Genomic DNA, 27,621 nt, shown 5'->3' on the forward strand with positions numbered 1-27,621 from the left:
AGTACATTAGTACCCCATGTGGGGGAAGAGCTTTGAGAAAGGAGGACCTTGTTGACATTAGATTTGAATGCCTGTGCATTGTATTCCATGGGAAACACAATGGAGAGGAGGCTTTTCCAGAGGAGGAAGAGAACCTTGTTCTTTGAATATGGAGTTGGACTGTGAAGGGGTGTTGGATGACAACTGTATGTTAGATTTTGTAGAGAGAGAGGGGAAGTTATTGGTGCCAGTTTGGATGAACCTTGATCATGAAAATATTTTTATAAGATGCATGTAGTAGATACTAAATGTCTGTATGAGAGTGGTTGAAGTGAGTTTCTAAGAGATGAGTCATTTATCATTCTGACTGCTCTCTTCTGTATTGCACCAAGAATTTTTAGGGAGCACTAGGGGGAGCTCTGCTCCAAATGTGTGAGCAGTACTTGATGGATGAATTTGTGATTTGTACAAGGTTAATAGCTATTCAGAAGTAAAGTAATGCCTTTGAGCAAAAGAGGAATCCTAATTTTTTGGATTCTGAGGGGACAATGGTTGTAATGTGGTTATGCTAGGGAAAGTATTGATGTAAAGGTAATCCCAAGGAGAGAAATCTCATTTTCCTTAGAGATTTGGGCATTGTTAAAGGTAAAGCTGGGTGAGTATTGATCTTTTTTCCTGCGAAATAAGTCAGAGCCCATCCACCATCACATGTAATGTGCATCCAGTGAGAAGACTGGATGCACATTATAATATCCACAATGTTAGCACCAGGGGACTTTATGCTATCTAATTTATACAGGATTTTTCTTTTCACTTTCTGGTAAAAGGTAAGTGGAGGCATTGAGTAATTGGATGTTTGGAGTGATTTGGGGACATTTACCAAAATCATCTATGCAGGCATTTGTAAAAAGTATGATCTAGGAGATTGGCCTTTTCTGATTGTGATGATGCAATAGACCCATCTGGGTGCAGTAGTTGTGGGAGCAGCATTGGGCAAAAGTTGTGGCTTACTGCTTTGGCAAGAGACCAAAATGTGCAACAGCCATTTGGACATGATGCGAGTTTCCTGCTTTGGCTCTTTGGAAATCAGTTTTTAATGCATTGATGATTTTCTTGGAGCTGTTTCTGGCTTTTGTGTGAGCAGGTGAGAAGATAGTTATTGATGATAGCCAGTTGCATTATGCTTGGATTTTTATTATTTGTACAGCCTTAGTGCATCTTTTAGAGCACATATGGGCAACCCCTGGCCTGTGGGCCAGATCTGGCCCTCTACTTCTTTTGATCTGGCCCTAATCTATTTGAGCGAAGTTTGTCTGATTCATGGTGGGAGAAAACATGGTGTGTTCTACTAACTCGCATTAAGCTGACGTCATATGACTTGTGCAAAACACACTATGTTTTCTCCAACCAAGGTCTCTTTCTCATTTTGACTAGCGGCATGTGTGAATGTGTTACAACGTGTCAGTTCGGTACTTGCATTGGTGTTGTGTTCTGTTCAGTGCCTGCAGTGTAGAAGACAGTTTTGTTTGACAGTTCTGAATATCGCTTATAAATTTGGGACAATGTCAGGGGTTATTGCAAAAAAAAAGAAAAGTAGATGCAGAGAATCATCAATTTCAAGACAACTAGATGGAGGATTATTATTTTATTCTGAATAAAAGTTTGCTGTGCAACGAATCCGTATCCGTCAATAAAGAATACAACTTGAAGAGACACTTTACTTCGAGACATGCGGATCACCCAAAAATTGATGGACAATTACAAAAAGATGAAATACAGAAGTTGAAGAAGAACTTGGATACCCAGCAGCAAATGTTCAACAAGCAAAGAATGCAGCATCACAGCATTGTCAAAGCCAGCTTTGTGGTAAGCGAAAAAATCGCTAAGCATTCTAAGTCATTTGGTGAAGGAGAATTTATCAAAGAATGTCTGCTGGATGTTGCAAGTATAATATGTCCTGAAAAGAAAAAACACTTCGAGAATATTCATTTGTTGAGACGTACTGTTGTCCGACAGATAGAAATTATGGCTGATGATATCAATAAAAGTTTAAAATAGAAGATTGCTAGATTGGAAGCATTTTCAATTGCTTTGGATGACAGCACCGATGTCTCCGATACAGCACAACTAGCAATATTTATTCAAGGAGTTGATGCGGATTTCAACATCACAGAAGAATTATTGGCGCTTCGCTTGTTAAAAGGAACAACTACTGGTGAAGATATATTTGAAACAGTCAACACAGTCTTTGAGAGATTTGAGCTTAAATGGAGTTCACTATCTGGCATATGCACTGATGGAGCCACTGCAATGGTTGGTGCACAGAAGGGATTTATTGGAATAGTTCATGAAAGAGCAATAGAACTACAGATCCATCCAGAAAATTTAACAAATTTTCACTGTATTATCCACCAACAAAATCTGTGTGCAAAATCGATTAAATTGACAAATGTTATGGAAGTTGTAGTAGCCAGTATTAACTTTATTATTAAGTCACGTACACTTAATCATCACCAATTTAAGGAGTATTTGGCAGACCTAATTTCGGATTATGAAGATGTGTCTTATTATTGTGAAGTGAGGTGGTTGAGTAAAGGTAAAATGTTAAAACGATTTTATGATATGAGACAAGACATTGCAGATTTTATGGTCATAAAAGGAAACACAATTAACCAAGTAAAAGATGATGAGTGGGTGTGTGATTTAGCATTCCTTGTAGATGTCACCGGATACCTAAACGAACTGAATCTTAAATTGCAAAAATAAGGACAATTGGTTCATGGACATGTCAAAGCTTTTTGTAATAAACTAAGATTGTTGGAAAGTCAGATAAGAGCTAAAAATTGTTATAATTTACCTACTCTAGCAACTCATAAAAATATCCCTTATAATTGTTATGGAGATGAATTGAAGGCACCAATTTGATACAAGGTTTGCCGCCTTCAAAAACAAAGACTCCACATTCGTTATATTTGCTCATCCGATGGATGCTGACGTAAATAATGTGCCAGAAAACTTACAGATGGAACTTATTGAGCTTCAGGTGGATTTAGTGCTAAAATCACAATTTAACAACATTGCGTTGATGGATTTTTATAAATTTCATTTGGGGGAAGAAAAATATACAAATTTACGCGCCTTTTCAAGAAAAATCATTTGTCTTTTTGGCAGCACATATATGTGTGAACAGTTTTTTTTAAGGATGAAATACAATAAATCAAAAATTTGGACATGAATAACGGACGAAAACCTTGAAAATTCTATGCGATTATCCTTAACCCGTTAACATACAAAGACGTCTGTGACACGTCTTTTGTTTATTGCACCAAAATTGATTTTGATGTATCGCAGGCATTACGAAGTTTGCATCAATTTCAAACGAATTTCATACAAAGACATCTGTGACACGTCTTTTGTTTATTGCACCAAAATTGATTTTGACGTATCGCAGACGTTACGAAGGTCGCGTCAATTTCAACCATAATAAATTTAGTTTAATCCTTTATCCAAGTGTGAGCAAACAAAGTTTGCACCTGAAAGTATCTTCAGGACTGGGGTAAGGTGGTACAACACCAGGCAACTCGTTGCAAAAGTGGAGCAAGCTAACATCACTCCTTTCTCAGTATCTCCCATAATGCAAAACACATCTCCTTGCGGATATGTCTAATGTTATGCATTAAGGGAAGGGCCACTACCCAGACTAGTTTCGACCTTTATTGAGGTCTCTTCAGTGGGAGCCAGGCCCAAGTGGAGATACCAGGCAGAAACATTAGCAAGGTCATCTCTGCCTACAGGAGTTGCCAAACGGTGTGCCACCTTTTTAATAAATTACTCTGGATTTTAGAGTTTAAAAATAATTTATATGTCAAAGGGTTAAGTAATATTAACGTGAATATTGATAGTCTCATAGTTGAAGTACAAGGCCAATCTTCACATTAAATTGTTATGTCGTTCATTATATTATAAAATTTATGTAGAGCTTTATACCAAAGCATTATATTATAAATAAATGAAATATGAAGTAACTTGTTTTAATTCATTTAATATTAATTTATTTTATTTAATAATTTGGCCCCCTAACTAGGAAAGGTTGCCCATGCCTGTTTTAGAGAAGGAATATATGTTTCTGTTTCGAAAAGGGTTACTTCAGTAATGTGTTCAGTGCATATGCTTGAGTTGAAAGGCTGAAAGCAATAATCTGACCAAGAGAATGAGACATAGAAATCTCAGAGGTCATTCCACTTAACATTCTTATAATGCCAGATGACTTGGTTGGGAATGGCTGTGTGGATGTTACTCACTGGGGGAAGTGATAAGTTCAAGACTGTGGTCAGAATTTCCTAAGGGGATATAACCTTTGCAGTATATTTGGAGGGATCACTAGCGCAGAAGAGTTTCAGAGTGTTTGGAGAGTAGTTAGGGTTATCTTTTACTGTCGTGGGCATGTGAACAATTTTTGTAAGGTCGTTTGTGATGGCAAATGTCTCAGCATCTCTACCTGCTGGGTCTGTAGTTGGAGAAGAAAAGCCAGTTGACATTGTAGATGTTAAAATTGTGAGGAAGTTAACATCATTGCTAGGAAAGTTGGACGGAAGGACATCAACTTTCAAGAACAGGAAGTCAAAGAGTTTAGAATGGTTAGAAGTATATAACAGATTGTATTGTCTAGGTAGCAACAAAATGTTTCAGTTTTCAATTTCGTCTCTCTCTCTCTCTCTCTTTCTCTTCATGGAACGCAGAGTGACAAGCTGACAAAAAAGATCAAGACAGTGCACTGGGTATATTTTACAGATACTTTACCACATGGAATCTAATGGCTTTTAAATGTGCTCAGGCAAATCATGTCATGCGAAATCAGTCACAATTGATAAATTGGATCAGTTTTGGATCCAGCTTATTGATTAATCAAATAACTAGTGTGAAAACTGTATGAGTTAAAATCAAAATAATGAAAGTTAGATATAGAATGCACTGTTTGTCTACCTTGGAACATAATGGATGTGTTGCTGATCCCAAAGCTATTGCAGATGCTTTTGGAGAAAATTTTACTAGAATCTCTGCAACAGCCTCATTTTCTCCTGAATTTTTAATATTGAAACAAATGAAACAGCAACAAGAAAAACAGGTGATACATTTTCCTACTAATGGGCTAGAGCTGTACTCAGCCATTCATTAAGGAGAAACTAAAAAGAGCCCTTCTACTGGCTCATGCCAGTGCAGTAGATCCTGGTGACATTGATTTTGAGATGATAAAACATCTGCTGTGGATCTTGTTATCTTGCTATATAACAGAATATTTACAGAGAAAGAGTTTCTGGATTCTTGGCATAAGTCATTTGTTATTTGCCATCCCAAAACCAGGAGAGGATCCAAGACAAGCAAAGAGTTTCTGACCTTTCACTCTGAGCAGGTGTTTTTGTAAGATACATTATGTAAATTATGGAAACAACTACTGTGCTGGAGTAAAACTTTAGTTTACTATAAACCAAAATAAACACTCAATGTTTCGACCTTCACATTAAGGTCATCATCTGCAGTATACACATGTATACAAAGAGCTGCACTACAATCTGCATGACATGTTAAAGTTACTGACCAACTGTTACAAAGAAAATTAGCTTAGAGTCCTAAAGTCAGGGTTTGTTGGAAAGTAAGTGGGCTGAATGTGTGCCATCCAAATTTTTGGGATTTTTATTCCACAATTATTATTAAGATTAGGGTGGTTAATCAAAATTTCACAAGCTTCTTTAAATTTCTATTCATAGCAGGTTTTTGTATGATGTAATGAGCAGGTATTTTTCGATCAGTTTGGTGTAGGGTGTTAAGGGCATGATCAGAGAGGCCTGCTTTATCAAAATTATCAAATTTAATTTGTCGTTTGTGTTCTTTTTTACGGATAGGGATTGTACTTCCAGTTTCCCCAATATAAGGTAAGTTGCAAGTGCAATAGATGCAATAAACCACAGGATGTGCCAAGAGAATCCTTAGAGGAGTTTAATATGTTTTTTTTAATTTTAAAGGTGGTTTAAAAGTGGCATTAAGATTATAATGGTGTCGGATTCTATTAATTTTTTTCTGATAACCCTTTAATGTATGGGATGGCTATGGTTTTACTGTAAGCTATATTATTTTTTGATGAAGTTTTATGAAAAACTTTATTAATAGTATTTTTGCTCTAGCCATTATTTATAAAAGTATTGCTAATAATTTTTAATTCTTGTTTAAGAGCTTGCACATTAGAGCAAATTGTTATAGCTCTGTTTTTTGAGGGTGTTAATGACTCCAAGTTTTTGCGAAGAGTAGTGATAAGAGTTAGCATGTATATATATTGGCCAGTATGTGTAGGTTTGTAAAACATTGGAGAAAATGGTTAATTCTAGATTTCTTTGGTATTCAGAAAGCAATGATTTTCTCTCCACCACATAATTTGGCTTTAGACATCATTCATTGTTGGACCATTTGGTCTGTCTTGAAACATTTATTAGTCACATTCCTGAAATGAAAACATTTGGTTTCAGTGGTCTTTGACATGGAAAAAAAGCTTACGACATAGCCTTGATATATGGCATATTAAAAGACCGCTATAACCTAGGTCTCAGACGATACCTTCCTGCATTTATTAAAAACTTTCTGTCTAGCCAAGTCTTCCTAGTTTGAGTGGGAAGTACACTATTTCGCTGATATCAAGAAGAGGGTGTTCCTTAAGTCTTTGTCTTTAGTGTGGATACTGTTTGCTGGTAAAGTTAATTCAGTCACTGAACAGCTTCCTCCTGCTGCTGTTGATTTCAAATTTTACTGTCACTCTTTTAATATCAGGGTAATTGAAAGATACTTTCAACAATCAATTGATCATGTCTCTTCATGTGCTCTTAGTAATGGTTTCAGGTTTTTCTTTGTCCTTAATTCAATAATTAAGGACAAAGTATAATCCCAGAACAGAAACCAAGTTCTTAGGACTCATCTTTGACAGAAAGTTTATTTTTCTTGCACATTCATCAAATAATGGCAAAGTGGAATAGGGCATTAAATCTTCTTCACACTCTATCCGCTACTGAACGGAAGTTTGGACTGATCTTCATTCCTACATCTTTATTGTGTACTTACATGTTCAAAACTGTACAATGGGAACAAAAATCTACAGAGAAGATGCTCTAGTTAAAGAGTACAAAAAAATAAACAGCAATCCCCTGTTACCAATACATGAAGACCTCCCGCATATAAGTATAAATCACCTTAAATCCCGATAGCCTCCACTAATACTGGCTGAAGAACTAGTAAATAGCAATTTCAACGTTAATTTGAAAAGGCTAGAAACTTGGAAAGAAAAATCGCCCCCAGACTTAAACAAGTATATCCTTCCCAACCAAATTCCGAAAGAGATTGAGCTTCCACATCATCTATAGGATATGCACAAGACATTGTATCTGCACAGACAGCTTACATAAATCGGGAAGATCACCTACACCCCAATGTGACTGTGGATCCATAAACCAAACCATCTGGTACATTGTGGAGGACTGCAGCATACCCTGGTGACCTGAGAGACTTTTTTGAGGAGGCAGATCCTTCAATTCTTGAATGGCTAGCTGAACTAGACTTAAACTTTTAGTGACTTTTTTTACCTGATATTTGCATATGTACACTACCTGTCTCATTTTTATTGTCTAGACAAATGTGTATTTATATATTTTGATGTCATGTGTCTTTTTTTTTTATACCATACGCTAAATAAATAAATGTACAATGGGTCTGAAGGCTATGGTTCTGCAAGACAGAGTAGCCTGCGATTGTTGGCTCCATCAGTGAATATGTATAGATTCTGGTGCCTCTTGCACACATCATCCATTCAGTCTATATTGAGGCAAATAAACTTGTTTTCTCACTTAGATGGAAACAATTTTCTCTTAAAACATGCTTTAAAAATTAATTCTCTTCCAGAGCATCTCGTATGTATTAGTCTTTTCTTTCTCTTCTTTGGGATTCTCAACAACATGCATCAGACTTCCATTGTCATACGTTATTCATGGCAGGTTTATGCTCCATCATGCAATCTCTCACTTTGGCAGTTATGCAAATCTTACATTCCATTGTCCATCTACATTCAGTTATTTAATGCACGCAGAGCAGGGTGTTTGGATTTCTTTCCTATCTCTTCTAATTGTTCAGAGTCTGAGACTGCTGTTGGTTGTTCTGCTGTATTTCTGACTTTATCATATCCTATCAGCTCCCACATGATTGCAGCAATTATTATTGTACAGGCACCTCTAAGGAGTCTTCTGAAGACTTATCATGACAGACCCAAACTATCCACACAATATCTAATTAGTTTCTTGAACTAATTAACAGACAAATTAACAGGCCTTGACTTTGAAAGCATGAGGAATATTCTTTCAAGAAGTGGTATATGTGCAACTACAAGGCAGGTAATTATGACAAGCTGAGGAAGACGCTTGAAGCTGTGCCATGATATTAAAACTTGCAAGAGAAGGATGTTAGTAGCGCATGGGAGATAGTTAATGGACATCTGAAGGAAGCAATATCAGATTGTATACCAAAGGTCAGGAGGATTAATCAAGTAGGAATTAGATAGATGAGTGGTATCATTAAGCATGAACTCCAAAAAAATAAATTGTTGTGGAGGGTATATAATGAAAACAGTGCAAACTCACGAACAGTACAAGAGTCAGGCAAGAAAGGCAAAGTCAGATTATGTGAAGAAATTAGCCAAGCAATCCAAAGGAAATCCCAAAGTGTTCTTTCACTTCAGAGGCAATGTGACCTTGCTCTATAGAGCAAGGTCACATTGCATGCAATTCAAGTTGCTCTTGTGCATATAAAAGAAAACCACTACCAAAAATGCATAATTTCTAGAGACTCATTGTCTTTGCAAGCATCTCATTTCCTGCATAATTCACATCCATTGCTTTGCAAGATTCTACAACTGTTCTACAAATTGTGAAGATCTTTAATTTTGATATTCAGCTGTGCTGCTTCCAAGCCACATTGGAATAAAGGGAAATGAGACCATAGATGCAGCCTAGATCAACTTATTCATTTTCCTGGTACTGTTGTCAGCCACATATACAGACTACAGGCATTTCATAAGATCAAATCTAATAACAATTGCAGTCATCATGATAGGAAGCACTGATAAAGAATTGATAAATTCTTGTTCTATTTGCATAGGTCACAGTCATCTTACACATTTTTATTTACTGAGGGCTGATGACCCACCTTTGTGTGAACAGTGCAACATAACATGTTTCCCATCATTTGTTACTTTCTGGGGGAGTACATTATTTCACTTGAGAAAGAAATGTATTTTTTGCTACACAGGCTAAGCCATATAATTCAGGCAGATCTTATCAGACTCAGATAATTTGCATGAAACTTTTAACTTTTTAAAAAGAATTAATTTATACAAACACATATGATTATCATCATCATCATATGTATCAAGGATTTAGGCCTAGCATAGCCTGTTCCGGCTTAGAAGTCATCGTTGAATCGTTTAAGAGGACGTCCTGGTTTTCTTTTTCCTAATGGCTTGTACTTTAAGGCTTGTTTTGGTAATCTTTCTGTTTTCATTCTTTGAACGTGTTCCATCCATTTATGTTTATATTTTTTAATTTTTTCTATTACTGGTTCTTGGTTTAATTCTTTCATAATATCTTCATTTCTTTTGTGATCAAATAGGGTATACTTTGCAGTTTTTCTCATAAGCTTCATTTCTGCTGTTGTTCTTTGTTTGTCTTTTTGTTTTATTGTCCAGATTTCGCTTCCATACATTAAGACTGGTAAGGCTAATGTATTGTATACTTTTAGCCTGGTTTGTTTTTGAACTAGGTTTGGTTTAAATATAGAGTTAATTACTCCTGTTATTTTTAAATATTTTGCAATTTTTATGTTTATATCTTTTTCATTTTCATATGTGATCATACATCTTAGGTAGTTAAATGAATTCACCTGTTCTAAGATCTTGTTATCTATTACTATTTTAGTTCTTGCTGGATCTTGTCCTTTAAAGGCCATAGTTTTGGATTTTTCCGTTGATATTATCATACCATAATCTTTGGATATCTCATTTAGATTTAAAATAGCTTTCTGTAAGTTATCTTCAGAATTTGTAATTATTATTTGGTCGTCTGCAAAGAGGAGAGTGTTTAAGTTAACTGTAGGTGAAAGTTTAATTCCTTGATGTAAATTTTTACTCCATTTTATTATTATTTCATTTAAGTAGATATTAAAAAGAGTTGCTGAGAGGGGACATCCCTGTCGGACCCCTTGGTTTATCTCTCTTGTATATGATAGCTCATGATTTAATCTTATTTGTATTTGATTATTTTCATATATACTTGTGATAGCTTTTAGGATATTATTTGGTATTTGTCTTTCTTTTAATATGTTAAATAATATGTTTCTTTTAACTTTGTGAAATGCTTTTTCAAAGTCAATAAATGCAATATATGTTTTTTCTAAATTATATTCTCTTCTTTTCTCTATTATTAATTTTAGGCAAAAGGCTGGGTCTATACATGATTGTCCTTTTCTAAATCTATTCTGTACCTTTAGAATAAAGTTTTTGGAATATTTCATTAGTTTGTTATTTAAGATTCTACTATATATTTTGTAACAGGAATTTAGTATACTGATACCTCTATAGTTTTTAGGGTCATCTCTATTACCTTTCTTAGAGATAGGAATCACAATTGCTTTTTTCCATTCTGTTGGGGGGGGGGGGGATACCAGTTGAGTAAATTTTATTTAAAAATAATAAGTGTCTTTCTTTGAATCTTGTTCCTGCGTATTTATATAGTTCTGAACCTAGCTTATCTTCTCCAGGTGATTTTCCGTTTCTTGTTTCTTTCAGGCTGATTTCTAATTCTTCTTCAGTTATTTCCTTTTCATTTTCGTTAATTGTTTGCCAGTTGTCTTTTTTAAAATATTTGTCTGTCCACAGTTCTGTGTAGTAATTTAGAAATTCTTCTAATTTCAATTCAGTGTTTAATTGTATGTTTTCTTTGGTATCTGCATTTAGGTGTTTTAAAATCTTATATACATTGGGTCTTATTTTATATAAATCATGTTCTAAATTAGAAACAAATTTATTCTATGATTCTCTATGTCTTTTTCTGACTTCTCTTTTAGCTATGACTCTTATTCTTTTATATTCTATTTCATCTTCTAATCTTTTACTGCTTAACCATTTGTGATAGGCTTCTTTTTTCTTTTTGATTATTTCTTTGATTGTATCATCCCAGTTCTTCAGTTTTTTTCTTTTATTGAATTTTTTGGTCTTTCCTAAGCTTTCATTTGCTGCTGCATTTAGTATCGTTTTTATATTAAGCCATTCTATTTCTATTTCTTCATTTTGTTTTATTTTATCTAGATATTGGTTAATTCTTTGTTCATATAGCCATTGTACATTTGTGTCATTCAATAGTCTAATTTTATAAACAAATGTTTGATTATGATTATAAATTCATATGACTTTATAATCTATGATTATAAATTCATAATCATAAATTCATATGATTATAGATTCATATGACATATGATTATAAATTCTATTTATATGTAGATACTGCTTTGCTTTAATGATTTATTTATTTTTTTAATTTTCTTTCTGTACATAATTTGCTATTTACTAATGTAACTCTCTATTACTGCTTATTATTACTCTGAGTTCTGCTGCAATCTTTGGTTTGGCCAGTATGACCTTTGCAGTCCTTGCACCATTAAACTACTAATCAATCAACCAGCCAACCGTCTCCTTAAACTCATTCATTGTCAGACACTCACAACTACTCAGATGTAGTTTAGCACCCTGAATGAGAAGAATGGATTGCCAGAGCAATCTGTTCCACTCATTCACTCTCCAAGCAAACAATCTAGTCTACACATCCTTACTAATTACACTTTTACACAACTTCTAGGGGGTGACCCCTAGTTCTCTCTCTCTCTCTGCCATATATTGAAAAATTAAAAAAATATTATTTAGGGAAAAATGAACAAGTTTGAAAAGAATCAAACTTTGTAGACTCCCTTACAAATTCTGAAGAAAACATTGTTTGCCTCAGCCATGGAGCCACGTTTTTTAAGCTGTGTACAAGGATAGAAAAATTCAGACGTCATTGGAGACACAAGAACTTAAGAGAGTTTTTGGCAAAGAAGAAAGTATGTCAAAAATTCCTAGCAAGTAAGTCAAGTTGACAGATGCTCTGAAAGTGACAATATAGAGAAAAAATGTATGAGATCTAAACTATATGTAAAAGTGGTAGCTAAACAAAATTTTTGTGAAGACTTTGGTAAGAATATAAAGATAGATATCACAAAGATGGCAAAATATTCTGGAGGCTGTTGAAAATGCTTAGAAATGGAGGAAAGAGCATTGTAAAAGAAATCAGAGATGATAAAGGTTATATAAAAACTGAAGATAAAGATATTCTGGAGATGTCTAATAAGGAGTACATATCCTTAAGGTAAAAAAGGCTGCTGAAATCTGAAATGTGGAAATGCAATTGGAGTAGATGATATTCAGTCGAAAATGCTTGAAATATGAAGGTGTAAAAGTTTTATGCTGACTACACTGCATAATTCAGAAAGCATTATCAAAAGGTCAAATTCTATATGATTGGAATTGAGAACTCTAATAATAATAAAAAGGGTTTTAAAACAATGTGAGAATTACAGAAGAATTTCCCTAGCAATTGTTCCAGATAAGATTTATGCAAGTATACTTGAAGCTAATAACTAATAAATAACTTTCTCATCTGAAAATAAATGCAGTGCAAGTCTCTAGGATTCTTAAACTAAACTGAATAACTGCTGTGACAAATTTGGTAGGAAAATCAACAATAAAAATGCCAGAACTACAGTTCCAAACAAATTAATCCAAACAAGCTGAATTTTTGTCAAGTTTATGGATTTGGTTTGGTTTTTCTTTCAGTTCACAATAATTTTGGTTTTGCTTTTGATCTACTATTTTGGTTGAATGCTCTGTGTTTTAATTGTCTCTCTGATGTTTATTAATAGTGTTATGCATTTTTAATAGTGTAAACAAGTTGACATTTGTAGTGTTTTATTCATTTTGTGTAGCTATAATATGGATACATCTCTATGAAAGTGTTTTCAAAAATATGTACTCTTTCTCAGCACACATCCATGACTCAAAGATAAATTGCCAATGAGTGTGGTGTTCATTTGGGTACTGTTAATGTGATTTTAAGGAGGTTTATGGAGACAGGTACCTTTTCTCCTGATAGAAAAGAAAAACTACACTTACCCAAGATTGCTTACTAGTTAGGAAAAGCAAAATGAATCCAAGATTGTGTGCTGTAGACTTAGAGACTTTGAAGCTAGTGGGATTAATGTTTCTGACATTACAGTCTGTCAAAGATTGTTGGAAGCAGGGAGAACTGCCCACATACCAAAAAAAGAAACAATTGTTGATGAAGGCTGTGCAAAAAAAGAGGCTCCAGTGGACAAAAGTGTACAAAAATTGGACTGTTGAGAAGTGGAAGAAGGTCATATTCTCAGGAGAGCATATCCTATGTTTGCAAATCAGCAACTGAGAAGATGTCTTCACCCACCTTCAACAAGCTCTTAAACACCCAACTAAAAAGATGCTTTGGAGTTGTTTTACACATGACGGTCCAGGATCACTTGTGCCTGGACCGTCAAGTGACCAATACATAAAAATACTGTATAAAAGAGTGGTCCCACAGATTCAAAAAAAGACAAAGAACTCATCTTCCAACAGGATCTTGCTCCATGCCACACTTCAAAAACAGTTAGAGTTCCTCAAAAATCTCAACATCCAATTGCTTCAGTGGCCAGGTAACTCCTAACATTAACCCAATAGAAAATTTATGGATCATAGTGCAAAGAGATTTGGAAAATTAAATTGTACTACAAAGGATAACTTAATGCAATCCATTATAAAAGTATAGTTTTGAGATGCAGAAATAAGAAAAACGTTATCTACGTTGGTAGAGTCCATGCCTAAGTGAATTAATGAACTTATTAGGAAGAGAGGAGCACATATAAATTATTTGGTAAAGTTGGAGTTTAATTTTTCTACTTATTTTCTTGCAAAATTAAAATTTTTCTTTAAAATTAGGCACAATTTTTAGTGATGGTTGTAAATTAAAGATCAAGAATAGTCAATAAAAGAAGTAGAGGTGGCATGGTGTGGAGCCAGTTGAATACATTTGGAATAAAAAAAAAAAAGTAGCAAAAACACTTAATTAGCAGTATACAAGACAAGTGTACAAAACAATCTTAACTTAGGAATCTTGAGAGTTGGGTTAGAAATAAAACAGCCAATCAAAGACTAGAGATCCCAGATAATGAGAGAGAGGTCTGAGAAAAGTTTTGGGAGTGACCAGATGTTATCAATGGAAGAATCATATTAAAAATGAAGTATTAGGAAGAAACTTGTAATTGTTAGCATTCAAAGATGTGTTAGCAGAACCAATCTTGGGTGTTATGGTCACTTGTGGATTCAAGAGGAAAGATTAGCGAAACAGGGATTTGAGTCCAAGATTGCAGAAAGATCAAGGTCTAGGTGTCTGGATGCAGTCAGAATGTTTCATAGAAGACAGAAATATATGACTTCACAGTAGTGGAGGGCTGACAAGTGACAATTTGTTGGAATGTTGTTAAGCGATTGATTATAACATAACCTTAATTGTGTAGTACTATCATAGTATTATGTACACATCTTGAAGGATATATCAGGAATTTACTGTTTAAGAAGAGATGGGAAGTTAGCTTGTTTTTGAGATATTTTTGCAAATTTTTATTTTACAGCAGTATTTAAAACCTGTACATCCTGTTTAAGTTGTGGGTTTTTCTTCTCCGGATAACCAATTACTATATTTGCATTATTTTTCCAGGAGGTGTTGGAGTCTGAAAAGTACAAATTAAAGGAATACTTTGAAGATAGTGCAGCACGAGGATTTCAACTGAGCTCATTTAGTCTCCAAGCTTGGTAGGTTATGATAGCTATGAAGAACAATCTTAGTTTTTTTTCTGTATGCACTCACATACATATTAAGTAATGGGATAATTTTTTTTTTTAAATTAAAATTCAGTGTCTCTTAATAATATATGATGGATTTATAACCTGTAACAAGCTATGATGGGGAGGGAAAACAAAAACAAACAAACAAAAATAAAATGGTATCATTATCTTGCCAGTGGAACAGTTTTGTTTGTTTCAAAAGTATTTTTATTCAAATATAGCAGGTGGTCCCATTAACCATTTTATATAACTTTCTAATTAGAAGTTTACGATAATGTTATTTATAACACCAAAGTACTGAAGAGAATGCAACAACAGACAAGAAGCCTGTTAAACTTTGATTCAAGGTAAACATGAAAGCAGCACAGACTATGAAAACTAAAATTCTTATACAAATATGTACCTCTTATTAGATTTCTGTTTGATAAGAATTACATGTGTAATGATGGACAATGTAATTATTCTGAAATGATATAGTGCACTTTGTAGAGAAGCTTACATATTGGATGCTATCATCAAATTCCTGACACTTATCCTCAGGGGGTATAAAGCATATTATGATAGTACTATAGTTACATCATTACTACCTGTCAACAATTTTCCTAGAATTAATCTGTTATCTCTCAGATAACAGATTAATTCTAGGAAAACACCTGAGATTAGTTCTGCTAACACATTCCTGAATGTTAACAACATAAAATTCTTTCCTAATATCCACATTTTTAATATGATACCGTCGGATATAATATCAGAGTAACCTTCAAACCTATTGAGACCATTCAAAAGTTTATAAGATCACCGAAAGATAGCCATCCTTTCTACAAATACTCTGGAGTTTATAGCATACCTTGTTCTTGCAGTATTAATTACATCGGACAGATATCTAGAAGTTTTGATACAAGAAAGAAAGAACATATAGGCTATGTAAGGAATAACAGACAGGATATATCAGGCCTTTCTTCACACTTTGCCTCTACCAACCATAATATTGAATGGGATATGAGTCATATGCCCTACATAGAAGACAACTACCATTCCAGAACATTTAAAGAAGCTGCTACAGTCGCCTGTTCAACAGGTAACTTAAATAAGAATCAAGGCCTAATCTTACCAGATATATGGAAAACTCTAATCAGATCATTTAACCAAAAAGAAATGAACTTTCATGAAAATTACATTAAATATCTCAACAAATAAAATGTTGCACTTGTGACACGCGTATTATATCATTGTATCACGCACAGTGATAACTTTATATAATTTTTAGAATTGTCGGCTAGTTTCCTAGTTTTTGTTACTTTCTATTGCTTACCAGTGTGTTCCTTTGAAAATGCTGACAGATATCAGTCAGTGAAACATTGGATATTAAACTAATATTTACTTGACTGACATACAGAATTAAGTCTTTAATTTATTAATACTAGTAGTCAAGAAAAAGGTCATAATTAGTTTTTTTTATTTCTGTATTGTAAACTTCAGAGAAGAAACTATTGAACTTTCCAATACGTTTTGATGCCATTGAAGAACTGTAGTCTTGTTTACAACAAACGACTTTTGTGTCACCGACATGTTGCTTACCGCATCAGGCAGTAGTGCTTGCATGAAGTTTGTACTTCTGAAGAGAGGTTGAATTAGTGTGAGAGAACAATAGAACAACTGTTGCATTGTTTAGAACAGAGATGATATTCTGAAAAGTTGGAAGTTTAGGGGAGAAATAGAGTTCAAAGGCCAAAAAGATGGAAAAGGGTGTTAGGAGGGAAACAAACAGTTATCCCAAAATTAACTGATGAATTTCTTTCTAAGGAAGTTAAGTTGCACATAAAAGTGATATATAGTTTCTTCCAGCAGCAGACAGTTCCTTTTGATACATTATGCAGCAAATTCTAGTTAAGTGCTGTAAACCTGAAAGAGATAAATTCTTTTTATATTCAAGGAAGGAAGAAGTTTCCACAAGGAACAAGGGAACTTTAAAATTATCTTTGTAATTTAAGGAAATAGAAAAGGACTGATATTGTAGAGAGAAAGAAGAAATATATTAAGAAAAATTGCTTACAGATTATCTTTTTGCTTTCAAAGAAAAACAGGTCAAAGCTGTATAACTGAGAGGAGACCTCCACATAGCCTTTAAAGGAATGCGGAGAACCGACCAGGGCTTCTGACCTAATGTCCAATCCTCACCTTCTCGTGGTGCACCCTGTTGGATATCTACTTGGATACTGAACGGACGAGGATGGGCTGGCAATTTGGGATTTAGCCGACCAAATTGTATTCTTATTGGTTAAACCAAAATATAGAATGATGGTACAACATGACAAAATTTCATGCCAGCTGGGGTGTCGCCCGGTTAAACAAGGCCCCCGTTGTTTTGGCCAGGGAACCAGGGCGAACAGCGAAAAGTCAGCTACTGGAACAAATCTGAAAATAAACCCCAACTCAACATCACCAGAGTTAAAGATCGGTCTATCAACGTAAGAAGCCTGAATGGCAAAGAAATGGAGCTAGCTGAGGAATTAGATAAGTACCAGATCGACATAATAGGGGTGACTGAAACAAAAAAGACCAAAACTGGTGAGATCTTTCTGAGCAATAAATACAAAATGTTATATTCAGGCAATGACAATCAGGGAAAAGAAGGAGTAGCCATAGTATTCAACACAAAATACGAGGCTAATCTTCTAGAATGGCAGTCAGTCTCAAGTAGAGTAATGTGGGCAAATATGAGAATGGGGAACTGGACAATGAGATTTATTTGTGCCTATGGTCCCACAGAAGGTTCTACTAAGGTAGAAGTGGAGGAATTTTTTGATGCTTTAGAAAAAGCAACTGACACAATGAAAAATGAAAAGTTGGTCCTTGTTGGGGATCTAAATAGCAGAGTAGGAAATGATTGTGAGACATACAAAAATATTTTGGGAAAATTTGGAGAAAAGAGCAAAGCTAATAATAATGGCAAATATCTGTTGGATTTCTGCTCAGGACATGGACTGGTTATTACTAACACCATGTTCCAACATAAAAATGTGCACAAATTCACATGGAGAGAAGAGGCTAGGAATAAGAAAAGTCTCATTGACTATGTTATTGTTGATAGTGATGTTTTCTCCCTGGTGCAGGACACCAGAGTGTACAGAGGATTTGAAATTGGAAGTGATCACTATTTAGTCTTGAGCAGGATAAAATTGAATTTCATATTGAAAAGAATAACATGTAAGAAAGTTTTAAAGCGAATAAAAGTTGAGCAGCTCTAAGATGTGAGCTGTAGACTAAAATACACAAAGATTATTGAAGGAAAAATGAAAGAGTTTGAAAACAGGAATCAAACCTTGGAGATTCATTGGCAAACTCTGAAGAAAACATTGATTGATTCTGCCAGAGAGGCATGTGGTGAGGTTGTTTGTAAGGATAAAAAAATCAGAACTCCCTAGTGGACACAGGAGGTTAAAGAGGCAGTGAAGGAAAAGAAGAAAGCATACCAAAAGTTCCTGTCAAATAAGTCAGCTTGTGCTCTTAGAGAATATAGAGACAAATGCAAGAATGCTAAACACTGTGTAAAACTAGCTAAACAAAAGTCATGGGAGGACTTTGGCAAGAATATAGAAAATAAATATCAAGAAGGTGGCAAAATATTCTGGAGGTTGTTGAAGAAGCTTAAGAATGGAGGAAAGAGTGCTATAAAAGGAATTAGAGATGATAAAGGTGACATGAAAACGGGAGAAAAAGATATCCTTGAAGTATGGAGTAATTACTTTGAAAAACTGCTAAATGAAACAAGCAGTGATGACAGCACAGTGGTAAAAAACACTGACCAGGCATGCAGTCAGGAATACATATCCATACTTGAAGTAGAAAAAGCCATCAAAGGCTTGAAATGTGGAAAGGCAGCAGGAGTAGATGATATTCGACCAGAAATGCTGAAGTATGGTGGTATAAGAGTCTTACAGTGGCTGCACTGCATAGTTCAGAAAGCCTGGACAGAGGGACGAATTCCCGATGATTGGAGTAGAGCTCTCATAGTACCCATATATAAAAAGGGAAATAAAAATGCATGTGAGAATTACAGAGGTATTTCCCTACTGAGTGTTCCTGGCAAGATCTATGCAAGTATACTTGAGAAACGGTTGAGAAGAATTGTGGAAGAAAAGCTTGGTGAAGAACAAGCTGGATTCAGGCCAAATAGAGGCTGTCAGGATCAGATCTTCACTTTACGACAAATAGTCGAGAAAGCATGGGAATATAACAAAGATCTGTATTTAAGTTTTGTCGATCTGGAAAAGGCATATGACAAGGTGCCAATAGAGAAGCTATTCAATACGCTGCAGTTATATGGTGTCAATGGGACATTATATCAAGCAATACTTAGTCTTTATTTGAGTTGTAAGTCAGCAGTTAGAATTGAAGGAAGTACAGGAAGATGGTTTAATGTTAAATCTGGTGTGAGACAAGGATGTACATTATCCCCTCTGTTATTCATTATCTATATGGATCGCATTATGAAGGAAAGTGGTATTAAACACGATATCGAAATTGGAAATGTTAATGTCAGCTCTTTGCTCTATGCGGATGATGTTATACTTCTAAATAAATCCGCTACAAGTCTGCAAGATTCTCTGACTAAATTGAATAGCTCTTGTAATAGATATGGTATGAATGTCAGCAATAAAAAGACAAAGACAATGAAAATAGGCAGAATCATTGAAAATGTCAACTGTGTTGTGAATGGAGAACCTGTGGAACAAGTAAAACATTTCAGCTATTTAGGCACGATTTTTACTGAAGATGGTAAATTAAATATAGAAATAGACAACAGAATCAGCAAAGCTGGTATGGTGGGAAGTCGATTAAATAAATTCATATGGAATAAGAGAGAAATTAGTCGCAACACTAAATTAGCTGTATACAAGACAGTGTTCAAACCAGTTTTAACTTATGGATCTGGGAGCTGGGTCAGAAGTAAAACACTTGACGAAAGACTAGAGACTTCAGATATGAGAGTCCTGAGAAAGATTATAGGCATGAACAGGTGGCATCAATGGCAGTATCATATTAAAATCGAGGATATTAGGAAAGAACTTGACATTGTCAGCATCCAGGAATGCGTTAGCAGAGCTAATCTCAGGTGGTATGGTCACTTAAACAGAATGGGCGAGGAAAGATTAGCAAAACAAGTGTTCTGTGCCAGGTTGGCAGGAAAACGACCCAGAGGAAGACCAAGATATAGGTGGATTGATACGGTACAAAGTTCTTTAGACGATAGAAATATAAGAGCTGATAATATTGGAGTGTTGACAAGTAACAGACTGATTTGGAGGAAAATTGTAGATAGGAAATCAATAATGATGTAATTTTTTTCATGTAGTACTATCATATCCTGTACACCCCTTGAGGAGGGTACATGGCAGGAATTTGATGATGATGATGAAGAAAAACAGGTATGAGCTAATTTGATTTCTATGGCTATTTAGAGCAGAAGAAACTATACAAATTGAAGCATATACAAACTTATAAGTTTGAAGCCCCCCCCCCCCATAATCTTTCTCAGAACTCTCATATCTGTGGGGTTTGAAGGGTTTTATTTCTAATACAGCTCTCAGGTGCATAAGTTAAAATTAGTTTGAACACTTGTATACAGCTGGTTTCATGTTTTGACTGATTCCTCTCTTATTTCATATAAATTTATTCAGTTGACTTCCTACTATACCAGCTTTGCTAATTTTGCTTTTATTTCCAGATTTAATTTGTCTTCTTCACTGCAAATTGTGTGTAAATAGATGAAATGTTTTACTTATTCTATCAGTTCTCCATTCAGGATGCATTTGATGTTTTTTCTCCCACACAAGAAATGCAGAAGAGCCTATAGCAAACAAATTCTGTGTGTGTAGTGTCAGAAGTAGAGCAATCTGTTGATATTCTTGAACTGTTGGAGATTGTAGACCTTTGGAAATGCTTCAATGAGAAGACTGTTCCACAGAATTGAGGTGAAAGGAATGAAAGATGACTGAGAGTAACAGGTTCGTCGAGTGCACAGTTTGACTATAAAGGATGTTGAGCAGCTGTTACTCAAGTTCCTGTACATCTGACAGAAATGGGAGGTATATTGAATGCAAGTTCCACTGAACATTGGCCATGGAAATATCTGTAGAAGAAACACAATGCAAAAACTGATCTTCAATGAGAAAATGGTTGAAGAGTCTATAAGAGAAGTGTCATTTATCAGTAGGACTATTATATTTGTTGCAGTTGTCTCTGCACCATTTGTTATAATCTTTTATTTTATTATCTTAATCATGTTTTATTTTCTTACTGTCTCGTTCTCACTCCATGATTAAATTATTTATTTATTTATTGACTGCGCCATTTAGTTGATGAGTGTGTTCATTGAGACTCTTAAACTGTAATAAAATAAATGATATTCCCCTTACACGCAACCAATATTCTTGTGTCAGTCATGGCTTAAACTTATAAATTAACATACATTCAAATCTTCACCTTTCATTGGTTAGATACTTTCAGGTTCATATTTTTTGGGAGATTAGTGCATTGACGATCAGCATGACTGTGTAGTTTTACAAATTAACTTTTTCGTTAAATTTTTCAAGATGTTTAATATAACTATAGACATGTACAAAAAAATATGTGTAAAAAATTCCATATAATCAATCATGAACTTAGTTTTAAAGATCCTAACATTTCTTTCTCATAACACTTTTAAGTAAAAGATGTGAACTCATTCAAGATTATTGTGGCCTCACTTTAACAAAGCAATCCTTTGACTTTTGTCTCAGGCACATAGTTGAAAGTGTTATAAACAACATGAAGTTAATATTACTAAACAAAGAACAAGAACATATTACTTGATTTGTCCAGGTGTGGCTCTATGTTCCTCTAGGTATTTATGGCAAACTATTGTTCCATGAGTAGAGTGCAGGCGAGGGCTGAGATAGAAGTTTATTATTTTATTTATTTTATTTTTTTGAAGAATTGCAGGCTGCAGATGTTTATGAATACTTCACAATTCACAAGAAAGACTGTTCCAGATAATATAGATGGACAGAATAAAAGTGGAAGACAAGAAGCAGGTTCAGTGTGTTTGAAGTTGCTCAGTAAAGGGATGCTAGGCAGTTGCTGTTTTTGTATTAACAGGCACAACAAAAAGTGGAGAAATGATGGTTGCCTGTTCAGCAGAGCAATGACCACATCACTTAAACTCTGCATATGTGAGATAGAGATTGAATCTATAAGAAAGGGATCACCTATTAGCCTAATTGCTTTCCTCTGGAGAGTGTCAAAGATTTTTAAGGAAGAATGCCAAGCACACAGTAGAACTTACAAATAGAAACAGTAGAACCACGATGACTTTGTAGCCACCAGGACCAGAATGTTCTGGGTGGTAGGAACATTGCAATTCTAGGACCCCCAGAACCCACATTTTACAATTGGCAGCACTTTCTGAACTTTACTTTATCAAGAAAATGCACACTTGGTACAGTGAATGGTAAAATGCACAGTACCAAAATTCTATCCAACAGACATTGCTTGCCGAGGTAAACAAAATCATTCCCACCAACAAAAAATAGCTGACATGATCTTAATCCTAAAACCAGGAAAAGCAGCACAATTTCCCCTAAACTACTGCCCAATCACCCTGCTCTCCTGCCTAGGAAAAACAGCTAAATATGGTAATACTAACAAGACTGCCAAAGTCATGAAAGAAAGAAATGTGATCCCTGATGAGCAATTTGGAATCTGAGAGAACTACTCCACTGAAAAACAAGGTCCCAGAGTAGTGGAGCACATCAGCATAGGTACAAATTGGAAGTAGCACACAGCCAGGGGATCTTTCTGATCATTACCAAAGCATTCAATAAAATATAGTAGAATGGTCTTTTTTTTTTTTTTTCCAAACTCATGGAAACTACTTTCCCAGGCCATTCCTAAGAACCTTATATTCTTGGGACTGGTCAAACTCATCAAATGCTCTTTGCTATATCTGTTTGTGCATAGTTACCACCTAGACAGTGCTATACACTTAAAGTACTCCAATAATCATCCAATTCCTACAATCTAGATTAGCAAGCAAAAAGCTATGTCTCCTATTACTTTACTGATATAGCAGAAACCAGAAAGCTGCATTCTTATGTCTCTCATTATTGTTTGCATTTGTTCTTCTCATATTGTTGTGTTTTTTATATTTGGTTTCTGACAAACTTTTGTGTTCTCTCATCAATGTATAATTTCCTTTCATTTCATCTGCTAAAGCTTTAGACAGAATACAACATGGAAAGCTACTGCCTAAGTTTGAGGTATGGGGTCAGATAATAAACTATTAGCTGGAAAAAAAATGACTGACCGACAGATATGAAAAAGGGGTTGTGAGTTTTCAAGATTTAAGGTGACTGGTGGAGAATCCCAAAGATCAGTACACTGTTATTCAATCTCTACATTACTGTCATTGGGAAGGATTCAGCAAACAGCTGTATGTGTAGACATACAGGGTAATACTTTATATCAGGAGTGACTGATATGAAGTACTTACAGAATGATTTGAAAAGACGGGAATTACAGGCATGAAAACGACTATCAGTTCGATATTAGTGAACAGAGTTATGCACTTAGGTGTGATGAGTATCTAGTGGCTGTGAAGGGTTAAGCTAAAAATAGCATTGTTTTATGGGACTTTAGGTATGCAGTTTATTATAACAGAACCTGCTTTTATTATAGTACCATTTGCTATATCATTTGTCTACTGGACATGGTGCAAACGGGACATTACATCAAGCAATACCCAGTCTAGATTTAAGTTGTAAGGACAACAATTAGAATTGAAGAGGTAGAGAATGATAGTTTGATATAAAATCATGTGCAAGACAAGGATTCATTCTACCTCCATATTATGAAGGAAAGTGAAATTAAACCTGATATCAAAACTGGAGATATTAATCTCAGCTCTTTGCTTTAATCAAATGTTAATAAATACTAAATAATTCCTATACAAGCCTTCAGAATTTCTTAACTAAATTCAATGTGCTATAAATTAAAGATACCAAGAAATTATATTCTTGGTTTCATCCTTTATCCAAGTGTTTGCACATGAAGTAATTTCACGACTGTGCTATTTGTATGTAGAGACTAATGACTTCACGTCACTTGCCTTGGAAGGGCCACTACCCAGACCAGGTAGTGGCCCTTCTCATAATGCATAGCATTATACGTGTCAGTGAGGATATATGCATTGTATTATGGGATACTAAGGCAAGTGATGTGAAGTCATTAGCCTCTATATACACTGCTATTAGCACTAAGGTTTGTCTAGAATTTTAGTTAAGTCTGGAGAGCTATATACCGAATATATAACTCTGTAAAGAATTTAGTTTTCAATTGGCATCTTTCCTAAAGGTGGCTGCTGTGATTGCAACTTTGATGGGTTTGGTTTGGCATTGTGGTTCAGGTTTCCTGCCTTTCACCTGGTTTTGATGCAACCACAACCTGATATCCTCAAGAGGTATCATTTATACCCTGCAATGTTGAAGCCTCTGCTTATATCTTTTAATAATTTCTTAAAGTATTGGGGGTGCTTAAGGGTCAAAGCTGTATAACTGAGAGGAGACCTCCACATAGCCTTTAAAGGAATGCAGAGAACCAACCAGGGCTTCTGACCTAATGACCAATCCTCACCTTCTCGTGGTGCACCCTGTTGGGTATCTACTTGGATACTGAACGAACGAGGATGGGCTGGCAATTTGGGATTTAGCCGACCAAATTGTATTCTTAATTGATTAAACCAAAATATAGAATGATGGTACAACATGACAAAATTTCATGCTGGCTGGTGCGTCGCCCGGTTAAACAAGGCCCCCGTTGTTTTCGTCAGGGAACCAGGGTGAACAGCGAAAAGTCAGCTACTGGAACAAATCTGAAAATAAACCCCAACTCAACATCACCAGAGTTAAAGATCGGTACTGTCAACGTAAGAAGCCTGAATAGCAAAGAAATGGAGCTAGCTGAGGAATTAGATAAGTACCAGATCGACATAATAGGGGTGACTGAAACAAAAAAGACCAAAACTGGTGAGATCTTTCTGAGCAATAAATACAAAATGTTATATTCAGGCAATGACAATCAAGGAAAAGAAGGAGTAGCCATAGTATTCAACACAAAATACGAGGCTAATCTTCTTGAATGGCAGGCAGTCTCAAGTAGAGTAATGTGGGCAAATATGAGAATGGGGAACTTGACAATGAGACTTATTTGTGCCTATGGTCCCACAGAAGGTTCTACTAAGGTAGAAGTGGTGGAATTTTTTGAGGCTTTAGAAAAAGCAACTGACACAATGAAAAATGAAAAGTTGGTCCTTGTTGGGGATCTAACTAGCAGAGTAGGAAATGATTGTGAGACATACAAAAATATTTTGGGAAAATTTGGAGAAAAGAGCAAAGCTAATAATAATGGCAAATATCTGTTGGATTTCTGCTCAGGACATGGACTGGTTATTACTAACACCATGTTCCAACATAAAAATGTGCACAAATTCACATGGAGAGAAGAGACTAGGAATAAGAAAAGTCTCATTGACTATGTTATTGTTGATAGTGATGTTTTCTCCCTTGAGCAGGACACCAGAGTGTACAGAGGATTTGAAATTGGAAGTGATCACTATTTAGTCTTGAGCAGGATAAAATTGAATTTCATATTGAAAAGAATAACATGTAAGAAAGTTTTAAAGCGAATAAAAGTTGAGCAGCTCTCAGATGTGAGCTGTAGACTAAAATACACAAAGATTATTGAAGGAAAAATGAAAGAGTTTGAAAACAGGAATCAAACCTTGGAGATTCATTGGCAAACTCTGAAGAAAACATTGATTGATTCTTCCAGAGAGGCATGTGGTGAGGTTGTTTGTAAGGATAAAAAAATCAGAACTCCCTGGTGGACACAGGAGGTTAAAGAGGCAGTGAAGGAAAAGAAGAAAGCATACCAAAAGTTCCTGTCAAATAAGTCAGCTTGTGCTCTTAGAGAATATAGAGACAAATGCAAGAATGCTAAACACTGTGTAAAACTAGCTAAACAAAAGTCATGGGAGGACTTTGGCAAGAATATAGAAAATAAATATCAAGAAGGTGGCAAAATATTCTGGAGGTTGTTGAAGAAGCTTAAGAATAGAGGAAAGAGTGCTGTAAAAGGAATTAGAGATGATAAAGGTGACATGAAAACGGGAGAAAAAGATATCCTCGAAGTATGGAGTAATTACTTTGAAAAACTGCTAAATGAAACAAGCAGTGATGACAGCACAGTGGTAAAAAACACTGACCAGGCATGCAGTCAGGAATACATATCCATACTTGAAATGTGGAAAGGCAGCAGGAGTAGATGATATTCGACCAGAAATGCTGAAGTATGGTGTATAAGAGTCTTACAGTGGCTGCACTGCACAGTTCAGAAAGCTTGGACAGAGGGACGAATTCCCAATGATTGGAGTAGAGCTCTCATAGTACCCATATATAAAAAGAGAAATAAAACTGCATGTGAGAATTACAGAGGTATTTCCCTACTGAGTGTTCCTGGCAAGATCTATGCGAGTATACTTGAGAAACGGTTGAGAATAATTGTGGAAGAAAAGCTTGGTGAAGAACAAGCTGGATTCAGGCCAAATAGAGGTTGTCAGGATCAGATCTTCACTTTATAACAAATAGTCGAGAAAGCATGGGAATATAACAAAATCTGTATTTAAGTTTTGTTGATCTGGAAAAGGCATATGACAAGGTGCCAAGAGAGAAGCTATTCAATACGCTGCAGTTATATGGTGTGAATGGGGCATTATATCAAGCAATACTTAGTCTTTATTTGAGTTGTAAGTTAGCAGTTAGAATTGAAGGATGTTACGTCCCTATCTTACGATTTTTGTTAGTTTGTTTTACAAATTGTCTTCGTCTATATTCTTCTAACTTCTACTTTCAAAACATCACCAAAGTTTCTACTAATATCTGAGCTACTATTCCCCGTAGTATGCCTAGTATTTGTATTTTAACTGCGCCCTTTGGGATATTTAGGTTAATATATTTTGTACATAAACAGAGAAAGGAACTCAAATATCTGAAAGTGCTACTATTGCAGTCGTGACACTATTTCTTGTTACTCAACATTAATTCCTTAAGCTTCCCGTTTCTTAACATTAATTCCCCGCGTGGTTAGGCTCGAATGTTTCTCAGCGGTACATTATCCCCTCTGTTATTCATTATCTATATGGATTACATTATGAAGGAAAGTGGTATTAAACATGATATCAAAATTGGAGATGTTAATGTCAGCTCTTTGCTTTATGCGGATGATGTTATACTTCTAAATAAATCTGCTACAAGTCTGCAAGATTCTCTGACTAAATTTAATAGCTGTTGTAATAGATATGGTATGAAGGTCAGCAATAAAAAGACAAAGACAATGAAAATAGGCAGAATCATTGAAAATATCAACTGTGTTGTGAATGGAGAACCTGTGGAACAAGTAAAACATTTCAGCTATTTAGGCACGATTTTTACTGAAGATGGTAAATTAAGTATGGAAATAGACAACAGAATCAGCAAAGCTGGTATGGTGGGAAGTCAATTGAATAAATTCATATGGAA

The 27,621-nt window shown here is 35.1% G+C and overlaps 1 protein-coding gene across 2 annotated transcripts in view; it reads left to right on the forward strand.

Annotated features, from left to right (window-relative positions):
* LOC150096408 (tRNA (uracil-5-)-methyltransferase homolog B-like) overlaps positions 1-27,621 on the forward strand; it is a 137,846-nt gene that overhangs the window by 63,502 nt on the left and 46,723 nt on the right. For both annotated transcript variants that reach the window (XM_090409196.1, XM_090409195.1), the window contains exon 8: positions 14,880-14,974. In XM_090409196.1, the coding sequence (XP_090265322.1) occupies positions 14,880-14,974 (95 nt within the window). The remainder of the gene's footprint in view (positions 1-14,879; positions 14,975-27,621) is intronic.

Source organism: Typopeltis vanoorti, chromosome 19 (genome assembly GCF_054136105.1).
Source record: "Typopeltis vanoorti isolate ZY-2024b chromosome 19, IOZ_Tvanoo_1.0, whole genome shotgun sequence".
Taxonomy (NCBI): Eukaryota; Metazoa; Arthropoda; class Arachnida; order Uropygi; family Thelyphonidae; genus Typopeltis; species Typopeltis vanoorti.